We start from the raw sequence: 17,737 nt of genomic DNA on the forward strand, positions 1-17,737 counted from the left end.
TTTTTCAAGGACACCCAGACACTTTAGTCATGTTTTACACTGTTTATGAAAGAGCATAGCTAATTACTAACATTTCTATAGTGCTGGTTTTTAAAGCAGCTTCAACAAGCCCTTTTCCAGACTATGAACCCAGCACAGATTTATTTTCTAATTCCTGTCAAGAAGTTTTCCATCCACCTCCAGTGAGAACAAAAGCAGCAAACTGGAAAAAAACCCCCAACCAACACTAAAACCAGTACAGGAAGGATGAGTCACCTTTTCCCCTTCTCTTCACCAGTACAGGAAGGATGACTCACCTTTTCCCTGGTCAGTCCACAACTTCCATTTTTAAGCCAGTCCATGACACAAAATGGTTTCTACTTATGCATTAGCAGATTTCTGTTCTTGGAGCCACTGCTTTGTCTTTGGATGGACCTACATGCCATTTGTCCTGCAGTTATTGATGGAACTTCCCCGATGGGTTTCAGTATTGCTGAAGGGCCTGAGATAAGAGGGGAACCATGAGATCCCAGGGCTGCAGGGCGAGGGCATGAGCAGTTGCCAATAAACTATTTAAAGAGGGAACAGGCAGCCACGGGGTGCATGAGAGGGAACTGTGACCAGGCAGCCACGGGGTGCATGAGAGGGAACTGTGACCGGCTGTAACATCAGGGGAAGAGTGTAGGGCAGCAGCCAGAGACCTGGGAAATGCCTGGGGGAAGAAAGGTCAATAAGAGTTTTTTAAAGGCCAAGAAGAGCTTTCTTTTCAAATACAACATGGAAAAAAAGATTCCAACCTCCGCTCCTTTTTTAGGACACAGGCTGTATAATGCAGTATAATGTCCTAATTTTTGCTTAATACACCTGACAGCTGTAAATTAACTACATCATCTTAAAGACAACCTGAAATACCCCCTATAAAGACTCACCACATGTAACTCACCAAGAAAAAACAAGGAGCAAACTGCATGTGATGCCACCTCTTAAAAAAAATCGATACTGTTGCCTAATGGTATTAAAAACCAGTCATGCAATAATGATTAAGACAAATGACAAACTACAGTTCAAGACATTTCAGCATTCAAAGGGTTAATTAACTGGCCTCAGTCTAAGCCATCCAGTACTTAATTTTTTCATTATGCATTTTTTTGAGTGGCGCCCCTGAGCCTTCTGTCAGGATGTTGCTAAAAATGCCAGGTGAAGGCTGGCATTTGGATTAGGACCTCAGCGATGCATCCATGGCTGGAAGTGCATCATTCCCCCATCTCGTACTTCACACAATGTGACTTGTATAAAATTCCTGCCAAAAGGAAAAAAAACCCAAACAGATAAAGTAACCACCTGCTATGAAAGCGATATCGATCCAGACCCGACAAGTGTGTCCCTCTCTGCCTTGCCGCTGCTGCCTCTCTCTGTGGTCAGACCAGAACAACAAACCTCTGCTCCAAACCAATCTGGACACTTCTCACCTCCAAAGCTCTAATGCTTTAAACCAGACTGGCACCATTAACATCTTGTCTGCTAATTGCTGTGAGAAACAATCTCACTGGAGCATCCAGAGCTGATGAACTGTTCTTAGATTCTCCCTTAGGCCTCAGATTTTTATTAGGTTTTTTTGGCCTGTGCTGGCTAACCACATTTGGATGTGGCAATGAGGGATTTTTTTTCAACAGGCCACAACCTCTTGCACACAAAAACCCCTTGGTGATCAGCAGCTCTGCAGTAATGCTCTGCTTTGTCTCAGGCATAGGAGCAGTGTTTGCTTTTTAACCGAACAGTGGTGTGGGGTTACAAAGCCATTGGTTTCTGCAGTGAGAGAACGAAGTCACATTGGCCCATATGAGGTTTGATAATGGAGGGAAAGGACTTTGGAAAGACCAAAGTGGAGGTTTCCTGGGGCAGAAGAATACCAGCTGAGAGCAGGGGCTCTCCTTTCCCGGGGGAGTACGATCAGGTGAGGGTCTGTTCTTGCTCATAAAGGCACACACTTTACATCTCATGATTTTCGGGCTTTTGACAGCACTTAACAGTAGTCCTTTTGTTTCATAATAGCATAAATGAAGATGAATGCTTAAAGTCCATCCCCTAACACAGGCAGTATTTCCAGAGACATGAGGTCTGGGGTACAAAGCTGGAGCAGGAATCCAGCACCCCATCAGTTGTAAGGTATCTGCACAGCCTCAGGGTGGAGATTTCACAAGGACAGAGAAGTAGCTTCTTCCTGTTCCTCGGGGAATGGAAGCAAAACATGGCAGATCATTCCTGAGGATGCCTCATTTTTTCAAGATGGGGTGGACCCATCCCTAACAAAACAAGGGAAGATCAGCAAGGAAGAGCAGGTTTTGGGCTGCAATCATGGGAAAGTAGTCTCAAGTCTCCAGAGCCACCCTGGGAAGGATGAGCACAATGTCTGCCATGCTCCAGAGGAAAAGCAGCTCTGCAAAGGCAGCACACAGGAACGTCTGGGAGGATGGGGGACGTGTCCTGCTGGAGATGGCTGCAGGCAACCCCAGGGCTTCAGGTGATCCAAGCACCTTATCCTGTCAGGAAGGTGCTGACTTGACCCTTTGGTTCCCATAGGCTTTCTCCTTTAGAGAGACCTTTACTGTTCCATATTTCCTCCCTGGGAAGAAGCCCCTCTGAGTTACTTCAGTGAGATGCCCCTCTATCTTCGATAGAAAAACAGCCTCAATATTTTTGCTGTTCTATTCTACACCCTACCTTCATTCCATATAAGAAAATTGCTCAAGTTGCAATCTTTCCCTCCTGCACCATCAGCAGAGGTAACAAATGACCTTGTTGTACCCTCCTCTTGCAGGGCTGAAGACCCATTAGCCACCTCCACTGCTGCATGGGGGCTCATGTGCTGCTGGTGGCAGGAAAATTGCAGGAGAACAAGTCCCTAAAGCATTAAATCTCAGGGAAAGATGAGGGCCTTGGCCAGGCAGAGAGGCTGAAAATGCCACAGACTGGCTTCTGACAGGCTGTGCCTTACTATGTCCTCAGGACTGGCCCCAGCTGGCCCTGCTTTTGCCTGTGTTATAGGCTATAAATTCCAGGAGGGAATTTTCCCTTCCCCTGCTCCACTGTAAGAAAAACAGAGTTCTAATGGGAAGAGGGAAGGGGGTCAATTAGCTTTACAAAAGGTCTGGCCCGGCAGAGCTGAATTCCTAGCTAATGGCCCATCGAAGGGTGGGGGGGGGGGGAGGAGTGTGGGACTTTTTGGGTAGCTGGCCCGGCTCCCGGGTGGGAGGGGAAGGTGGGGAGAAATCAGTTTGCTGAGTTCTCTCTCTGGGATGGAGACGGGGTAGCTGTCTTTGTCTCCAGCTCGGACCTGCTGCGTTTTCATCGGAGAGTTTTTGTGCTCACTGGGAGAAAAAAAGGAGGAGCCTTGAGACACCATCATCTGAGGACAACAGTGAGTTCCATGGGGGTGGACTGTTTTCCTTTTCCCCTTCTTCCACTGGGGGAAGGGTCCCCATTTTCTTTTCGGCTTCTCCCACGATCCGAGACCACCTCCCCCAGACCCCCTTCCTGAGGTGTGACCGCCAGAGCCCGACAGCGCCCCAGCAGGTCAACACGGAGCACTGCAGGCTCTGCACCTCCAGCGATCCAACACCGCCCCCACCGACCGGGATTAGAACTGCGCTGAAGGACAGAGAAGTGTTCAGACTTTTCCTTTTGTTTGAAGGGGACTTTTTGGGTACAGGGCTATTGTCTAGTTTTTTTGCGTGTTCTGTTACTGTTCTTGCCAACATGCATATATCTTTTAATAAAGGGTTGTTATTTCTTCTGGTTTTTTCCACACTTCCTCGATTAAAGCCCCTTAATTTTGAATTTACAATTGCTGAGAGAGAGGAGTTTGGTTTGTCTCATAACTCATCCTCTTTAGCAAACATTCCAGTCTCTTCAAACTGAGACAGCCTGTCACTTTGATCAGCGGTTTGCTGAAATGCAGGGCCCTGACTGCCCAGTCCACAGCCACTATACTTCAATAACGCAGGAGCATCTCATGGTCTCTGCTGTCTTCCTCGTGGGAGATGCATCCTAATTGAATTATTTCAGTCTTATTTTGGTGCTGGAATTTAATGGAACTTCTTGTCATTTTCTTGCAAGGTGACATGCCCCAGGAAAGAGCTTTTGACAACAAACTGGATGTGAATTTTGAGACTGCATGTTCTACCCGTGGTGCCAGTACAAGTACTGCACTACAAGTCATGTCAGCCCTTTAAAAAGGAAAAAAGATAAAACAGCACTATAAATAATACATCTGCTAAAAAAAAGAAAAAGGCAAAAAAATACCCAAACTCTGAAAAACAGGGACAGTGCAGGAGATTTTGGTTGCAAAATAAAAGCTACACCCAAACCAGGCTGCTTTGGTAAAGCCATCAACTTCAGAGTCAAGAAAATTAAGAAGTTGGGTCAGACTGCGTGTTTTTGTCATGTCTCGCCTGGATTTTGCAATAATACCTAGTTTGGGCCACAGCATTGTGTACTCCCAGCACTGCACATCTCTGTATTCAGCAACAACCCAGCACTTCCAGTCTGAGGGAATAAGCCACGGCTGGTGCTGCAGCACACACTCTGCAGTGTAGCTTCAGGATAACAATCTTCCCAGAAACAGAAAGTATCAGTGTTCCATAAAAATTTAATTTTAAATTTTAAATGTTTAGAAGCAGTGAAAGTAATTTTTAAAAGCTACAGTTATTTTTCTAGGAGACTTGGTCATTCCAGGCTTGGTGATGCTCACCAGAGTCAGTTGCAGGAATGGTCAATGGGAAACTCGCCACGGCTCCACACTGGTTTAGCATTGCATGGATTGCAGCCATGGCAGGCTTTGTGTGAGGAGGACAGCTTTTTTTCCCAAATGACCTGGAAGCAAAAGAATGTGGTTTTCCCCTGCTATCCCACCCACATTCCTTGGCAGCAGCATCCTGCCTAACACTCACTTTGGCCTGGGCAAATACCCTCGGCAAGCAGGAGGGACTGGGAACAAGGTGCTCTCTAACTGAGGGACCCAGCTGGGGAGCAGACTGCCAGAAAACCTTGGAGACGCCAAGATTCCCACACTGCAGGGATTGCTGCAGAAATGTGTCTTGGTCTGTCCACAGCTCAACAGCTGCTGCCACTTGGGCTGAAATGCATTTTAACCTGCAACAGAGCTAGCAGAGCTCACGTGAAGCCCAGCAAAAGGTGTCAGAATAAAGGAATAAGTCGGGAGCACAAGGGTGCCCTGACTGCTGGTCCAACCACAGGTAGCAGGGATGGGTATGGGTGGCTCTTGCAGTGGTTGACAAACCTTTCCTGCCCTAACATCTGCCCCTTCCCATCTTTAAGGGCCTTATGTTAAATTTAGACTAATACACAACTGAGGTCAGTGAAACTCCTGAAGGACTTAAAGAGTTTAAAAGTTGACTAAAATATCAAATATAGAGAAAACTGTGACTGCTACAAAAAGTGATTTCTTCCCTTTCCATCAGTTTTTAATATTTCAAGCACAGACCTCTGGTTGAGCTCCCCTAAAAACATCTCCCTGGATATCAATAGCCATGCAAAGCTCAGTGCAAACACTTGGCTCTGTGCTGCTTACAATGAGGTTGGGTTTAAAACTCCAGCAGTTTGATAGCAAGGAGAGAAGGAACACCCTCCTGCTGTAGAAGCAGGATGCCTCCTTGTTGAATACCCCCTTGGACTGGGCCTTTTTCTCAGCAAAGGGTTAAACATTTCAGTACAGAACCATGAAACACTGAGATTACAGAGCTGGAAGTATTATCACTGTCTGGCACATTCAGCTCCCTGTAAGTGTTCACAAATGAGCCCCCTGGACAGAGATTTTTCCATGTTAAAGGCAGAATTTTAGCAGCAATTGAACTGTTTCAATTGGTGGGGGTTTAACGTTTTTATAAATTTTAACTTTAAAAATTTTTTCTAAACCAATAAAGTCTATGGCTGTTGGATGTGAAACATGACAGAGATCAAGTGATGCAAAAACTGGAAGGCCATTCATTTTTTTGACAATTTTTTGAAATTTTCTATGTATTTGATTTAAATATGATAATGTGACAAGTCCAAACACTCCCCCTACACATAATTTCAGCCCCTGAGATTTATGTGCTGCTGTGCTTAAAATGACAAAATCTATGACCGTAAAAACAGTTCCTAAAGAACTAATGTCAAACACACTCACAATTACAGGGACAGGGCCAGACCTCACAGTGGTCATTCCTCCTGTAAGCTAGTGTCACCATGGCAAGGAGAACAGAAAGAATTTATCCCTTATTCTCATTATTATAAAATGTAGGCAGTATCTAGATTTCAGGGAGCCCTACCAGGATATAAAAGTATGAAATGCTGGGGAAAACAGCTGTGAACTGCATTGAACACAAGGGAACAGTGATGGGTCTAATCCCAGGGCAAGCGCTGTGGCTTCCTTCTCTAAGCATTTCCCTGCACAAACCCAGAACTGAACGTGCTGAGGCCACTGGCAAAATAATTCAATTTCATCCTCCTTTTTCGTACAAGGAATCTTTTATGGTGGATCATCTGGCTCCATGAGTTGGGGTTAAAAACAAACGAACAAAACCATTAAAGATTATCAGCCTCCAAATAATTAAAATGCAGACATGAGCTCCCTTGTGCTCCATTTCAGCACATTAAAAAAATCCAACCACCACAGTTTTCCACAGGACCCCACTCAAGAAAGAGGATGGTTAATCCATTTTCCACATCTTTGTGCGTCCCTGGACCCTACTTAAATGTACTGAGCAAACCGAAAACTAACCTCCCCCTGCAGTTTGCCCACTGTGTCCAGAGAAGAGTCTTCCTGCAGGGTATCTAAATCCTTCACAAAACTTGCCATTTTTCCTCTCGGGTTGTGTGGTGGCATTCACCTATTTTACTGCTGTATATGAAGACAGAGTGCAGTATAAAGGCTTCAACCTTTGTTTTAAAACAAAAGAATCATGGTATTAATGTTCTTAGGTGTGATACACAAGGCTGTGATCTTCCCAACATATTTTCTCAAAACTAGGGTTGGAAAAAACCCAGCTCTTATGTTCCTTTATGAATTGAGATGCTGCTCAAGAAAGCTGTATCATGAATGCACTTAAAGAGAAAGCTGCTCTTTCCTGCAGCAGCAGCTGGAGATCTCTGGGTCCAAGCCAGCAGCACAGATAAGACCTGCCCGTTACTGTTTCTCTGGCAGGATGATGTACACACAAACCAGAATCAGAAAAGCAGGAAGCTGCTCTAGTTTCTAACTCCACATCCCAACAGGATGCAATTTTCCTGAGCAGCCTCAAGTAATGTCCTGCCCTGAAGCAGAGCTGAGCAGCCCAGGCAGCTCCAGCTCACGCTGCCCCTGCTCTCACCAAGTTGATGGTGGCAATCATGACAAACCTCTGCCACAAAGTCTTCCAATGCTTTGCCTGATGGAGCCCAGTTTTCTACTGATTGGGGTTTTTTTCCTTTTCTTCCTGAAAAGGGTTTCCTAATGGCCTGGCATAATTTGTTGTCCTACATATGTTTGAATAGAAGCATAATTATGCCACAAAAGGGAGTACTTTTTATGCAATGAAATAAAAAGCAACAGAACGCAATGGGGCTGATTTGGTGGAAATGACTACATTGAAAGACACTCAGAATCTAGAGGGCATTATAGATCAGAGCAGAATAACAAAAGTGGACCTGAACTATCATTCAGTCCACTCAGATGAAAATAAAAAATGTAAAATCTGCCTGCCAGTGGATCTTCTTACTCATTTCTCTATTTAGGAGATGAAGCAAACAAAATGAAAATGTTTACATTTTTAGAAGTATGGGGGACACGAATATATCTTCAAGATTTTATTCTCTCTAAATAAGACATCTCTTAAAATAATGCATTATTTATTCCAATGTAGTGTTTGTCAAGTCCCCTAGGTAAGACCTAATGGATGATCAACAGGTTGCGAAAACCCAACACAATTCAGTTTGTCAGCTTGAAGGAACCAAAGGGATTAAACTGTGCTGTCCCATAATTAAAGCAGGACTGTACTAATTAGGAGGCTACTGGACAATGCAAGTCTCTGATGGCTCCAATCTGTTCCCAAGCAGCACCCAATGGGGTCAATGGTGCCTGGGGTGAGGGATTCTGGCCATTCCTCCCAGCTATGGAGAGCCATAGAAGGCAGCCTCCTGCCGAAGGCCAGTTTTGGTGCACAGTCCCTCCCAATGCACACTGGGCAGGAGTTGGGCCCACTTGTGCAGCATCTCAAGCTTAAAATTAGTGCAGAATCAGCAATCAGCCTAGCACCAGGAGCCCGGAAAGAACATTTCTGGAGGTAGAAGATGACTGTGAAAGTTCCTTGACACTATGGTCCCTCTTCAAACCTTTGAACTGAAGTCACTATTCAACAGTTCCGTGGATCCGCTGCAGCCCACTTACCACAGCTTTCTGTACACACTTGGGAAACATCTTCATACAAAGTATAAAACTCCGTATCCACTTTCAGAGATGACTGCAGTAGCTTATTTTATTCATTCTTGCAATATACTTCAAACTTCGATGAGGAGTTCTGCTAACTAATCTAGTCAAAGACAAAAACCCCTAAGCCAATCCATGAAGACTAAGCAGTTCCATAACCTTCAAAATAAGTTCTTGAATTTTTTTATAGTATTTGATAGCAGCTTTTTATTGGTTACAAAACCTAAGCCCATATACAAAATTAGGAACACATTTAGATGCCTCTTTGAAAGAACGTTTTAGTCTATTTTAACTGATAGTTTAAAAAAATAATAAAAACAATGCAATTTTAAACACTGTTCTGAAAACGTAAAAGTGCAGCAATATACTTTGTTTCCTTTATTAACTATGAAATGGTGCAATCCCAATCAAAAGCTGATAAGGTCACAGCAGAAAGAACTGAGCAAACAGTTCTCCGATGTTCACTTTTAACGTAATGCATTGAGTGCAAGAAAAGGATCAAATCTTTACAGTAGTGGAAAACTGTTTTTTCAGTATCAATTTGTATGTAATCTCTAGGATAATAGTGAGCGTAGGCTGAACCGGGTATCCATCAGTCTATATGGTGTACAGAAGACTAGACTGAATTAGAAGGGAGGAAATATTTGTCCACAGTAACATCTGCTGGAACTCTTAATTTCACAAAAACTTTGTGACCTTACCTAACTTTGACTTTTTATTGTTTAGTTTTTTAGCGAACACCACACAGTTTCAAGATTTTAGACTATAGTGTGTGAATAGGATGCAGTTACCATATGAAGCTTCAACTCAACTTTTGGGAAAAGAAAAAAGGCACAATGAACTTCAACTCAATTTTATGTGCACAAGAGTTGAAAAATCCGAGCCACCTTAAAGAGAAATTGATTCTAAAATTTATAAAACCTATAAATAATCAGAGGCCAAACCACTATATTAAAACAGATTATCTAGCAAGTAAAAATCTTGCAGTTTAAACATACGCTTGTATCCAGTTGAGATACAAGACAACTCACTCTTTAAAGTGGCTCCACCTTGGCAGATATATATTTAATGAATGCACACCTGCTATGTGTTGTTCATCAGTGGAAAAACAGCTGATCCACAAAGCTCTGATGGCATCTGTCCTTATCTTCATCACAGTAAATACAACCCACATCCAATAACTAAATTAGTTTAGATTTTTCTATCCCTTCACATCAATGCATTGGGAAATTACACCCAGTAAACAACAGCAACAAAACCAGTTTGTGTGATAGCTTACAGAATTTCAAAATTACTGATCTTCACCCCAGCAATACCAAAATCCCTTTGAAAGTGACTGGGTCAGGCGATTTTCCAAAAGCAATGACTTCACATACCTTATATAAAGTTATTTAATGTGCGCTGCACATCAGGTTTATGCTGAATAACGGCAGCTTCCAGACAGCCTCACACATCAACCAGTTTGTATGTTTTTAATCACATGAATAAGATTTGAGACTAATTTCTGAATTACTCTTCCAATACTCCAAGAATGAAGCTTTTATGACGCTTCTAAGTAGTTGCTGGTTTGTTGCCAACCACATCATCATAAGCACTGGTTACTAAGTAAAAAATAGTTTAAGACTAAATTACAGTAAACATGAAAGCTCCACAGTTTAAACCCAATATAAATCAACCATATCCAATTATCAATTTAAAACAAAAGATATTGACTACTGAAAGTTGAAAGCAAGATTCTTTTTAACTATTACATTTTTGGACAGAATTTTTTTTCTACAGTCTGGGACTCTTGCTTTCAGCTTAAACAGAAGTTCAAGTCCATAACAGGTTGTAGCTCAGGTAAAATACCATGCACAGCATTTGATTACTTCAAAACAGCAGGAACACACAGGCTGAAGTGAGTGGTCAAATAGGGCTCGCTGTTCTCAAAAATTAGGTATAATGGCAAAAGCTTTACCAGTCCAAATCAACAGTTCATTCTCCAACCCTGGTTTCTGAGGCAGTTAATGAACACACATCAATTACTGATAGCTGAAGTAGTTTTTCTGTTTGTTTTAAACTTAAGTGTTTAATCAATTGCCAAGTGTTGTGTTTTTATAAGTTACTTTTATTTCAGTTTCACCAATGAAATTCATTTGGCTTGCATTTTTGAATCTATTCTTCCACATAGAGTATATGTTTGTGGAGGATGATGATGGAGGCTCAGAGCAAACTGGGCCCCTGTAAAGTCTTCCAAAATGTATGCATCATACCAAAGTGTCTTGATCCACAGCGCACCATTTTCCAAAGAAGCTACTTTTCCGTGGAAAGCCAATGTGCCACCACTATGGAATATTCTTAACAAAACTGCAGATTGCGGTTGTCAGCATGTGGCACCAGGAAAAAGGCAAAAAAAGGTAGTTGGGACTGTTAAAAAGAATTCTGAAACAGTTTAAGAGATCATGCATATGCATTTACAGTCCATGTGATAGTGATGTTTGGCAACTGCAAAGTGACCGATACATGGCTTGCTTTAGAAGCATCAAAACGAAGAGGCATGTGTGTCTTGGAGCCTTTTGTTTCTTCACTTGGTAGCCATCTGGTGGTGCTTCGTACTGGTGTGGGACAAGAGAAGCTGCACTTTTTTTGAACTTAAAAATTAAATTCTTTTGTTTGAAGGTTGGCCGTTGGGTCGAAGTTGTAAGTACCTCCTTGAGTGGCTTCAGGAATGAGACTGGGGTCTTCATCGATCTACAAAATACAACAACAAAAACATATGAGAGGCCGATTCCCTGCACAATTTGGTACATGTCAAAGAGATTCACAAATGCTCATATTTTCTTTTTTTTTATTTTTAATATTATTGCAATAAAATTAGATAATTTTTTCCAATTCAATTCCTCAAATATATTTTAAAAGAACAAACATCAGCTCTGTTCTAGTACCATTAGAAAACAGAAAATTGTAATGGTTAGGGACCACACTGCTGTTTGGTCAAAGTAGTTGCTATTTTAGCTGTGCAGTTTAATTTTCAATGCCAATTTTTAGTACTTCTGGAGTTGTCTAATCACTAGTTGTGAATTCCAAAATTAGTTTTGTACTTTCTCCCATTTTCTTCCAACATGAAAATAATTTTTTATCAGCAGCTGATAGAAATACTTATATAAAGCTTAAAAGAGTTCTTAGTATCTCCTATCAGAATCTGAAGGATTTAGAATTCCTCATTTCAGAGCAGTTTTATATAGCTCTCATAAAGGCAATCTGAATTTGGGTTTAAACCAAAAGCACTTCATTGCTCTAGGGATACAGAGCGAAAGGCATCAGTAGGCAACTTCACCCAGCTTCCTCAGAGGAAGCTAAAATGTAGGTATTTAATGCCTCAAGGAACAGCAAATAACATATTCAGTAGCATCAATATGCACAACTTCAAGCCCTACCCATCCTCCTCCAAATCACCAACTTTTCTCTGAGCCTCATTTGAGACCGTGTGTCATTCTGAAACAGGTAAGAGCCCCTGTGTGGGGGGTCTAAATAGCTTTCGGAGACACAGCCTTGCAGTAGAGTGGAGTGGACATCAGAACTGACTCACCTAAAATCTTTTGTTTCTCTTTCTTTTGGGTAACGATACCTAAACTGAGGGGAAAAGATTAAAGCCTTTGGTGGCAGCAACAATCCACAGGAGGAAGCATGGGATGTCATGCCCACATGAAGATTAAACCCAGTTTCAGAATGCTTTGCAAAATGTTTGTGAATTTATAATTAGCACTTCCGTCATGTGAAGAGATACTACAAAGTAACACTGCCTAAGTTCACCTGCCTTTAACACAAGAAACTGAAGTCAGGAAGCTGTTAGTGCCAGTCCTAAAGTACATGTGTGGCACTTTACAGGGCTCAGCAAAAGAGCAGATGGAATTAACAATGAAGGGACATCGAGCAGCCAGTAACATCTAATGAGAATACAGAAGATCCTGAAGTCCATGGGCAGTCCATCTTAACACTACCAAGCAGGGTAACATAATCAGTCTCTTGTCTTCCTAGGGCAATTTGGAGATTTCTCTCCTCTTCCCTCCCTTCCCCTCCCCTTTCCTCTTTTTCTTTTTACCAATCCTCAAACAAAGGTTATTTTTCTACTTACAGCTACTGCCCAAAAATTTGCCTCATTTCATGCTTTGATTTTTGTCTCCCAATCATGGAATTTCTACAGTTTTGAGTTTCAGAAGCTCCAGAAAACATAGTAATGGTATAAATGATAATCTGAAGGAAAGTCTTGCTCTTGAGTAAAGGAGGCATATTCAGCCAATCAGGCATAGATTTAAATGTGTTAATGTAAAAAATAAATGCACAAAAGAGAGTGCTATCCTCAATGAGGTGTTTTTCCACAAACACCAACTAGACTATGCTCTTCAGTTAGACACAGAAGTCTCAGCGTCATTATGGAGACTTTAGGACACTGCTCTGAGAATCATTAGAGGCACAGTGAACTTTTCACATGTCTTAACTTCTGCTGAGTAACTTCCCAATCATATGCTGGGCTCATGAACTGAAAACTATTGAGTCCTAAAATTAGAGCTGGCATCTGGAGAGTTCAATTTAAGAGAAGAACTGAAGACATAGTTCTGCTAGGCTGCAGAACTACAGGCAGCCTGGATGGCCTGGAAAAGATAATTTGTCTTCAAATTGCTTGTTGAAGTGCTTCTCAGGGACTCACAAGCAGCGAGTAGCAGGAAGAGCTAGAACCAAAGGGTCAAAATATCTAATCTGGGTGAAACAAAATACTGGATGGTCTAGATCCATCAGCTGCAGAAAGTGTTAACAGTTTTGATAACTCTTTTCAATGAAGAATCCAGACTGAGCAAATACAGAGCTGAAATACAGAAACTATCTTAAAGTAAGGATCTGCTGCCCCTTCCAAAGACTGATGTGTGAGAAAGTAAAAAAGGAGAGACAGAGAACTGTTTAGATTCTAATCACAAGTAATTACAGGTCAATTTACAGGTCAGTGTGACAAAATTAGGTCAGTGTCATCAGTTTATTAGGCAAAACTAGAGTAGTCCTTCCGATCTTGCTGAAGAAAAGTCCTGGTATAGAGAAACTCTTCAAAGACTTTCAATTGAGGGAAACTGTACTGAACACGGAGAAGGAAAACTGACTTTCCAGATAATGTTTGTTCATGACAATTGTAACTGAGGAACAGTGACAATGTACTTAAAAAAGCTAACAGCACAGTGCATATACTCTTCCATCTTTAACATACTTACATCATCACCAGAGAAATACTGATCTATGATTTCAAATGCTAGTTTATAAATGTCTTCATTCTCATGCTGTTGCAAGGCTTCAATTTTCTCTAACCCTGAATAAAAGAAAATGGAGAAGAGTTTTATAAGTTTAAACCAGAGTTACTGACTACTTAAAAGAAAATAAGAAAAATAATAAAACATTACTACTGAAACACGCTAGAATAGGTGTAGCTCATTTGAAAATATCTACACAGCAGCTATCCTTGTCTCTGAGAGGAAAGAGAAGTAGTTTGTGAACTTTGGATGCCATGGAATCCTCCATTTTATGAACAATGGATAATGGAATTTTTTCTCTTTTTAGATAAAACTCTCTATATTTTTTAAGACTTCTATATACTACATAGCTTTTGGTTTAGTCATTGTCCCTTCTATGCATCACCAAAAGGAAGTGGCTAAATTCATATGTTGTCTATGAGTTTCAAACATCAAGGTGACAAAGCCTCATACTCAGAGAAGCTAAAACACTAGTCCTATTTTCAAACTGGACATGGAATAACACAAGGGAAAAGCTTCCAGTGTATTACATTCTTCAATATCTCTTTACTGTAATACATTAATTAGCATGTGTTACAACCTGGATTACAATATCAAAAAGACTCCTCATCTGGCTTTGATCTGTTGATGAAATTATGATCCTAAAACTGCTTCCAAGGAAATGAACTAGAACAAGAATTGTGTGTTTTACCACAGGACAAAGTATGTGCAATTATCAAATGAAAAAAATGAAGAAGTGCAATTCTTATTTAAGCCTAAAAATCTAAAAAATACCTAAGCTACAGAAAACTCCTTTAAGAATTGACCATCTTTAACACATGATCATCTCCAAACCAAACTAAACAGAAAAAAAAGTAATTTTTCTCATTTCAAAAATCTGCTTGTTTACTCAAATAGCCTGTGGTAAATAATGCTGCAGTAAACATCAACAGCAGTGAGGGGAAGACAGAATATCCACCAAATCAAATTTTTTAAAAGCTTAATAAGGTCTTACCTCCACACTCTTCTATAATTTCAGCTATTGTGCTAGCCTCATCACCAGCCATTATCAGGATGTTTTTCAGGCCATCCAGCACCACTTGTACCACTTGAGAATCCTTTACTGAGAGTAGATTGCAGAACGGTGGGATTACATTTTGCTGTACAAGGTATTCAACCTTAATAATTAAAAAACAAAAAGTGCTTTCAAGACTGTGCTTCTTAAAAATGGCTGCATGTGCAACATTTTAGTGACAACTTGAAATCCCACTACACATACCTGATCTTTTCTCCCACTTATTGTCAAATTGCTAATTGCCCAAGCAGCTTCCTTTTGTGTTCCAAAGTCCCCCTGAAAAATAAAATTATTAGCTCATTAAAATTAGCATGGAAACATCTGTCAAACTTATTAAAAATCACAAACTCCTCATGTCAGATTTATAAAAAGAGGATGACAACTTGCATAGCTGATAGTGTGACTGACCTTAGCCAGCTGGTGTATGATCATAGGGATTAGCCCAGCATCTATTACAGCCTGAACTTGTTGCTGGTTTCCTGCTGTGATATTGGAAAGGAACCAAACTGCTTCCTACAATAGGAGAAAACAAAAAAATCAAAACACTTCTAAAAACTACTGATCAGATAAAAAAAAGAACCCAATCAAACCAAACCATCTCAAAACCAATCATTAAACAGGTTTCTTCCCCAGTAGCACTTTTGGCACACAAACTTTTATTGCACTATGAAAGCCAAACATGCAGGGAATCAATGTAAAAGTGATATGTTTAATTCACAGGGCCAGATTCTTTTTTACATAAGGAGTATCTCCATACATCAGAAGCAATACTGACTTAAACCTTATATCCTCTTTGCACTGTTGGAGTCACAGACACGCTTTAAACTTTCAATCAGTTTTGCAAAGAAAATAGGAAAACTGGTAAAGCCTCATAAAAAAAGGACTTATCCTATAATCCGACTACTGACAGCTCAGTAGGAGCTTTCTGTCATGATACAAGGAAGACTAACTCCACATCCCATTTTCTTCCTGAAACATGAAGTGATGCTCACAAAGCTCGTGTCCTGTGACTTTGCTCATTAGTTACTCCTTCTGGAGGTTCATTCACATAGCTAAAATCTATGTCATGGAAGTTAAAAAATTCCTAGTTACAAAGGGGGATACTTATCAAGGCAATCCAGTACATCTCAAAGAGGCTCCAATCTTAAATAAAAGTCAAACAGATGTGTCAAGCAGCCAATTATGAATCACTGCAGGAAAAAAACATAACGGGTTTCCACTTTTTTAAAGATGTGTATCTTGCTTTTATTTGTATTTTCCCTCACAATATACACGTGAAACAAAATTCAAAGCACTTCTAGACTCCTCTTACATAAAAAAAATTTCTTGGCATTCAGAAGAGCTCTTCATCATTCTTTTGTGAGCACTAGAAGTGCAGGAAAAATAAATCACATCAGTTTGACTGTCAGAGATAACTTTTTCAGGGCCTGAAGAAACAGAGATTCCTCACAAACAGATTTCACCTCAATAGTACATACACTAAGTGGGGGAATCATGCAAGCTCAACCAAAAAGCCTCCTCCTCAGCCAGCCCCATCTTTGCAGTGGAAGATGGCACAATGAGTAAGAAAAAGGCAAATAACATGAAATATAGCTTTGGAAAAGAGGACCCTGATCACTTTGTTTCATCAAACTCTCTCTATTTCATCCAATCTTTGCAGCAGTGAAGCTGCTCCTGCCAAAAGGAAGGAGAGGAAATTCAGAGGCAATTTTCAGAAAAGCACAGTGGTATAGCCTCCTTCCTTGAAGGTGAAGATGGACAAGAGAACAAACTTCACTATGAAAAGGTGAAGTGGAAAAACTGGACCAGTCTTACGCAACTCACTAGACTCAACCAAAAGTAACAGCCTTTATTTACGAAAAACGGTAATTGAAGTTATCCAGTCACTCACTTTGCGAATGAAAGGAAAAAGTATCACACTCCAAAGCAAAACCCATCAGTCCTCCCAGAAAGTATGAGGCATCAACACCAATGCATGGATACTCACTATGGATGTTTGGTTTCAGCCCTAATTAAGCACCAGCCTCAAAGGCCGCATCTTTATACAAAATTGCTCACGTGCTGGACGTAATAGTTGTAAGAAATTCTTCCGTAATATTGCACATGCTACTGCTTTATTTCTTAAACAAAAATATTAAGTTAGGAAGAAACAAATCATACCTTGTTTATCTTCTCTTTTGGATGCGTCAGGAGATTTGGGAAATAAGACAAAACATCACAATTGAGAACAACTTGTGTCTGTTCATCAGTACCAGTTACTATGTTGCCTACTGCTCTCAGTGCTGCTGTCTGAATATCCAAAGTGGGAAGGAAAAAAAATTGCATGTTAAAGACATCGCTGTTACTTATGCTAAAACAAAGATAATTTTAAGATGTCTCTTTATAAAAACACTTTGCAAAATGCAATTTAGCACTTCATCCCGTGAGCTACATCACAAAAATGGGTACTGTTCCATCAAAAGAGAAACACACAGTACATCACCGAATAAATGCAGTGCAGCTCAACTCAAAAAGTGAATAGATTAGAAATTAAAGATTATTAAAACAACAGACGATTAATCCATCAAGTATCTGATCTGTGTTACAATTACAATAATGGCTGCTAGGCTCCAACTGTCTGCCAGTGTTGCTTACTTCTCCATTCATCTTCCACTAGGGCATTCAAAACATCTCGACTACTTTTCTGAGTCTCAGCTGACTTTCAGAAGTGGACTTTGTATCTTTATGTATTGGTCAGTAAATGCTTTACAAGTGACAGAACACTGGAGAGACTCCTTTTCATCAAGTGAACCAGTCTGACAAATTTCAACACAGCCAAGTCTCATCCAAAGTACAAACTAAACAAACACATAAAATGCACAGATACACAAAAAACCTCCCAATTACAGCGTCTGGTTTATAAAAACCAAGCACACATTAACTAACTTTTAGTTTCCCTTTGTCTTCAAAATTTATGAAACTAGCTCA

The 17,737-nt window shown here is 40.7% G+C and overlaps 1 protein-coding gene across 1 annotated transcript in view; it reads right to left on the minus strand.

Moving 5' to 3' along the window:
* Window positions 1–8,465: 8,465 nt before the first annotated feature.
* The window catches only part of KPNA3 (karyopherin subunit alpha 3), a 50,509-nt gene continuing 41,237 nt past the window's right edge, over window positions 8,466–17,737 (minus strand). The window contains exons 12-17 of the mRNA XM_017815085.1: window positions 16,931–17,059; window positions 15,179–15,283; window positions 14,975–15,046; window positions 14,711–14,873; window positions 13,681–13,775; window positions 8,466–11,173 (exon numbers count right to left, since the gene is read on the minus strand). Of these exons, the coding sequence (XP_017670574.1) occupies window positions 11,075–11,173; window positions 13,681–13,775; window positions 14,711–14,873; window positions 14,975–15,046; window positions 15,179–15,283; window positions 16,931–17,059 (663 nt within the window). The 3' untranslated portion in view covers window positions 8,466–11,074. The remainder of the gene's footprint in view (window positions 11,174–13,680; window positions 13,776–14,710; window positions 14,874–14,974; window positions 15,047–15,178; window positions 15,284–16,930; window positions 17,060–17,737) is intronic.

The sequence above is a fragment of the Lepidothrix coronata genome, unplaced genomic scaffold (assembly GCF_001604755.1).
Source record: "Lepidothrix coronata isolate B3197 unplaced genomic scaffold, Lepidothrix_coronata-1.0 Scaffold48, whole genome shotgun sequence".
Lineage (NCBI taxonomy): Eukaryota > Metazoa > Chordata > Aves > Passeriformes > Pipridae > Lepidothrix > Lepidothrix coronata.